General features: G+C 34.8%; 1 protein-coding gene across 1 annotated transcript; it reads right to left on the bottom strand.

The window, feature by feature from the left end:
* Nucleotides 1-3,593: 3,593 nt before the first annotated feature.
* LOC105141214 (heavy metal-associated isoprenylated plant protein 26-like) lies at nt 3,594-5,172 on the bottom strand. The gene is made up of 2 exons (XM_011048376.1): nt 4,969-5,172; nt 3,594-4,184 (listed from the first exon to the last, which is right to left on the bottom strand). Exons 1-2 carry the CDS (start codon nt 5,047-5,049, stop codon nt 3,801-3,803), a joined length of 465 nt encoding a protein of 154 aa, XP_011046678.1. The 5' UTR covers nt 5,050-5,172; the 3' UTR covers nt 3,594-3,800.
* Between the last annotated feature and the right edge of the window lie 545 nt (nt 5,173-5,717).

The raw sequence follows: 5,717 nt of genomic DNA, 5'->3' as shown, positions 1-5,717 counted from the left end.
CTTGAATGCATTGCCTATTTATAGGCAAGAGTGAGGGTATAATGGTCATAAATTTAGAAGGAATATATGCCTAACAACTCATCCTTCACTCATACTCCATTAATTATACCAACTCATCATTCACTCATCCTCCACCAATTACAACTCATCTCCCACTCAAATCCCATTAATTATGCCACCTAATTACATGACTTTACATATAATTCCATCCCTAAAAACTCTAAATGTAATGTAATAAAAGATGCAAATGCAGGATTGTAATTCCACCCCGTATCTTATTCTCTTTTAGCCAAGGTTGTCGCCGCTAATTATTGAGTAAGCAGTCGCAGTCATGGCTGCTGCCATATCAAAGCGAGGCACAATCCTCACACCGCCTCCCTTGCAACATGAGCAGCGCCAACAATCCTTAATTTATACCATCCCCACCAGCGGTGACCTGATCTAGTGTTTTTTCCATCCAACATATAATTTTGTTTTTTAATTTTAATGATGGATTCTAGTAATATCTTAAAAATCTAGTCCGATCTGACCAGGATAATAAGAAAGATTTTTGTTTTGAAAAAATTATAAAAAAAAATAATTTTTCAAAAAATAATTTTGCATATAAACTTAATTTTTAGTTAACACCAATAATAAGTAAAATATATAATAAATAATTTTAATTGTCTAACAATAACTCTATTAACATTGTTGGGTTCCTCAAACACACATAAGCAATAAACATGATAAATTTAATATTTTTTTTAGGAGTCATGAAATTTTTCTAGATAAATTTAGGGTTGTTAAAGATTTATACAAAAATTACTTGAAAATCAGATGTTTTTCTAGGCTTTGAATAATTATTTCAAGACTGAGTTATTGTAAACCATAAATCATCCTTATTTAGTCTATGATGTTAATTCATACGAACTACCAGTGATAATTTTTCTAGATCCTTTTTTAGAGAGGGATTGTTATGTCTCTGAATGCTAAGTATTTTTCTGTGTTTTTGGTTTTCAGGTGTTTTGTATTGTACTATCTACTACACAGAAAATAAAAGATGTGACATTTTATTTACAGGGAAACCAAAAGGCCCTATAAATAAAAAAATATATTAATTTTTTCCTGAACAATATCACATGTATTATTTCATGATTTTTATTGAAGAAAGGTAAAACCCATCAATCCCCGGAGGTTGGTATACGAAATACAAAGAAAGGCGATTCTGTTTATTGAAGAAAGTCCTTTTCGGGCTAAGGTCGCCGTAGAATCTCTGCTTTTCCGTAAGGAAAGGATACAAGAGTAGGCCAAAAAGCGTTAAGCGGAGAAGGGAGAAGCTTCGTAAAGTAAAGCGGAGCTCCTAGCTGGCCCTATCTTGCACGTTCCACTAACCGCTATCACAAACTTTAGGAGAATTCTGACTCTAACTTGACAAAGAGTCAGATCGTCTATATAGACCTCAAGCTAGAAAAGACAAGAAAGCAATACGCGCGAAAAGAGAAAGTCCGAAATCATTATGTTCTCAGGGCCGAAAGCCAAGTCAAATACAGAGATCATGCCCCTTTCTATAGCGACACCTCAAAAAGGGGTGTCGCCCTTCCACTAAGCCTTCCTACCTATATTCAAATAAGTAGAAAGGCAAGTATGGAGGGGAAAGGACAAGGAAAAGATAGATTATACCACATGGCCACTATAGGAAAAGATAGACTATGCCACATGGCCGCTACAAATAAAAGAAAAGTATTATGCGAGTGATACCAATCGGACACACTTGGAAAAAAGGAATCATCAGCTAATAATACAGCTGGATCAAAGGAAAAGAAGTGAAAAAGCAGAAAGAAGTCAATGTGATAAAGCAAAAAAGGTAACGAGGCGACCGGAGGGGAGAAAAAGAAGAAAAGGGATGGCAAGCAAGTGAATGTGATACCGCCCTTCATCTTGACACTGAATCTTGATCCTAGAAGGAGAAGGCTCCCGACTAGTTCTTGCGGAGATTCCCTGGGAATTTCTTTATTTTAAGAATACGTTCGTATTTGATTCGAATTTCTCTTAGATTCCACCCGGCCAACGTCCTCGTGAGGTGAGTGAAAGACGAGGAAATGCCGATGCCATTCAACTAGCATCTCGTATGAAGTCGAAAGTTAGTAGCGTGGCCTTCCCGTGCACGCTCATCCAATGCCGACCATATGGAGTGGTTTGGCTTAAGACTTGCTCCCCATGGTGCTTTTCTATGCCCTAGGATTTCTTTCTGCATGGTCAACAAAGGCTCGGGCTCTGATATCAATAGCAGCCAGCTAGTTAGTTGTTAGAAATCTATTTAATAAAGTCTCTACCTAATTTTTTTTAGGTATATAATTCTAATTCACTATATAAATTGCATTCTCAATTCTTAGTGTCTAAAAATTATTTACAATAAAGTCATCATTGATTAATAATTCATTCTAATTTTGACTGGTACTTCTTATGTGTATAATATATTAGGTTTTCTAATAAGTTGGTGTGAATATAAATTATAATTCCAAAAAAATATGAATAAATAAATTAATTTATTACTAACTCAATAATTTATTAATTTGTATTTGAAGATTAAGTACAATGCTTAACAATGTGTCATAATTTCATAGATACTAGAAAAGTCACGAGTAATTTAATTTTATTTTTCAGTAACCAGTTTTTTAGTGTAATCGTTGTTTCTCAATCAACAATATATTGATTTAAACATTATACCATGGAGTGCTTTTATTATATTGAATTGTGTTTATTTTTAATACCATGGTCATTGATTATTAAATAAGATTTAAAAAACAAATATTATTTCACATTACGCTAGGATTTAGAATCAATACTATTTGAAAATAAATTATTTTTTTTTCTAATTCACATGGGATAATGGATCATCAATTGATTACTTAAATATCCTACTATAATTCATGTCATGCATAATACTTATTCACTTGTTACCCTCGATAAAAACAACGTATATAAAAATCAAAACATAACTTTATAGAAAATAATTATAGAAAATAATTTAGTGATTTCAAATTTAAAGATCATTTAACATGACATTCTCTATAAAATATAATTTAGTGATTTAAAATTTAAGAATCACTCATATAACCATCACGAGTCTTTTTATCAATATGAGTGATTTCTCTATATTAAATTCTCATACATGTTAGTTCAATGTATATGTCATCTGACAAGTACTTACGTATTAATTTTAGATATCTCTTATACCTCAGGTTATGAGAAAATCTCATGATCACAATAATTTTATAATGTAACTTGTAAAATAATTTTATCCCAATTACCTTATTTAAACTCCACAAATATTAATTAAATATTATATTTACTAATCAAATATTTGATAAATATTAAAAATAAATAAAATCTTTATTAAAAATCAAATACACTTACATTAACAAAACAAAATTAATACTATACATAATTGACATTAATTCAATTGATTAACTATAATTGATTAACTATAAAACATATGCACCATGTCGCCGCATTGATATAAATTAAATCCTAGTTTACACCTAGATTTTTTAATTCAACTATAAAAAATAATTATGTGACGATAATTTTATATTGAATATCCTCGGTTTGGGTTTTCATGAAAATGAAGATTTATTCAAACTAGAAATCTTAAAAGGGATTCAAATGCATCACAATTTACAACTATTGTACCAAAATCAAACAAATTTCGGGTCCTCAATTCCTTAAAAATACATCACAGCATACTTAAACAATGATAATCAAAACCATGATTAACAGCCCTAAATCAAAGGACAAAAACCAAGTAATTATAAACATGATCACATGACAGCACAAGCTGCCGGGTTCTCATCGCTGAAAGCAGTGGTGTATCGAACCTCGGTAGAGCTAGCACGTGCGAGCTGGGACACGTGTGGGTCCTCTGCATTTCTCACGTACCCAGCAGGGGCTTTCTTGTCATAAACTCCAGGTGCATAAGGGTGGGCCACCATATCATATGGCACATATGGCCATAACTCTGCCTTCTTACCCGTCCGATGTGCCACCCGTGCAACCACCTTTGATGGGTCCACATACCCAACCACTGTCACCTTGTTCGCCTTTCTTTCCACATCCACTTGCTTGACACCTTTCATTCCCTCCAAGGCTCTCTTCACTTTGCGCTCGCATCCTTCACAATCTATGCGCACCTTGACCTCCACCGTCTGATTAAATCAATCACGTAAAACATCTTAGAATGTGAACGTGGCAATCAATAAACGGACCAGTAACAGTATCGGAGAATTTTGGTGGGCCACAGGGTTTATCATGTTTCTGCCATTTCATGATAGAAGTACCGAAATGTCCTTTCTTTTGGCAGTGACTCTACTCACTTTATGAGAGCTGTCCATGTGGACATGATGATCATCTTTTCATTTTTCAAAACTCAATGGAGTGGTTTTGTTTGGACGTGTGATAAATAATGTAATTTGAAGTATAATAATATGTTAAAATAATATTTTTTATATTAGTATATTTAAAAATATAAAAAAATTCAAAAATTAATAAAATAGAATTTAATCCACGATACCAAACAGCACTTTTAATCTTCCACCTTCTAAACACGACCACATGCCTTTTCTCTCGCATGATCAACAGAATATTTCATAAAAAAGATTCAAAAAACATTGTATTGAATCTCAAAAACTATACGAGAAACAGGGATGGCCAAGAATGTTCAAAGGTTGCACCATGAAATTATCAAGGTATTCAAAGGAAACACCAAAAGAGCCATTTGAATCACATGTTCTAGCTTTAACTACATAATTTCAAGAATTCAAGGTTACTATATCGATCTAGCACCCAGAAGAGAGCAAGAAATCTTGATCTAGTCGCAACCAAGATCTGTTTTGATGGATCTATTCTATCAGTATAATCAATAATGAAGTTCCCTTCTTTAAAAAGCCTACACACAGGGTGAGAACGAAGAGTTGTAGTAGTGCTACGTACCTGCAATTGCCTGCGTTTCTTGAGCTTGGAGCTTCCACTGGAGCAATCAAAGAAATCAGACAAGTGATCAAGAGCACCCATTTCTCCTTAACTTCTCTCGATTCGTAAGAACGACAAGGATTTGAAAGACAGAAATATCTCAAGAGGCTTCAATAAGTTAGGCAATAAATGACAGACAGACACGGGTCAGTGAAGATGAAGTCCCCCGTTTAAATAAGCAACCTCGCGAAGGGACTGTTCCTTCAGAGAAATGAATCGTTGGATCTTTCTCTTTTTTGGTGTCAGTGAGCTTGTTATTGACACGTGTTCATCTACTATTTGTTTTCTGTGGATTCTATAATGCCGTTGCTATCCTTGCACCGACCCCAGGTGGGCCCTTTTGAATTTTGGCGCGAGTTACGAGGATGGGCCCCTTTGCTATCCTTGCACCGACCCCAGGTGGGCCCCTTTGAATTTTGGCGCGAGTTAAGAGGGTGGGCCCCTTTGAATTCTGGCGCGAGTTGAGAGGATGGGCCCCACAAACAGCCCAAAAACCTGAAAGACGGTTATGGTTAGTGTGCAACTGTGCACTGTATTCCATTTTTTCAGGTAAGGGTGGGACCAGAGGTTTAATTCTGGTCCGTCCAGAGGGTGTGGGTGGGTCGAGTGAGTGATGGGTCTCTTGTAGTGATGGGTTTGGTAACGGTTTTATTTTGATCATACTTTCCGTTCCATCCCTTCAAAGCACATCAAATTAACTGATTTTATGC

This window comes from Populus euphratica, unplaced genomic scaffold (genome assembly GCF_000495115.2).
Source record: "Populus euphratica unplaced genomic scaffold, PopEup_1.0 scaffold115.1, whole genome shotgun sequence".
NCBI classification, from domain to species: domain Eukaryota; kingdom Viridiplantae; phylum Streptophyta; class Magnoliopsida; order Malpighiales; family Salicaceae; genus Populus; species Populus euphratica.
Note: the sequence above shows the minus strand (reverse complement) of the source record. Positions and strands in the feature narration are given on the sequence as shown.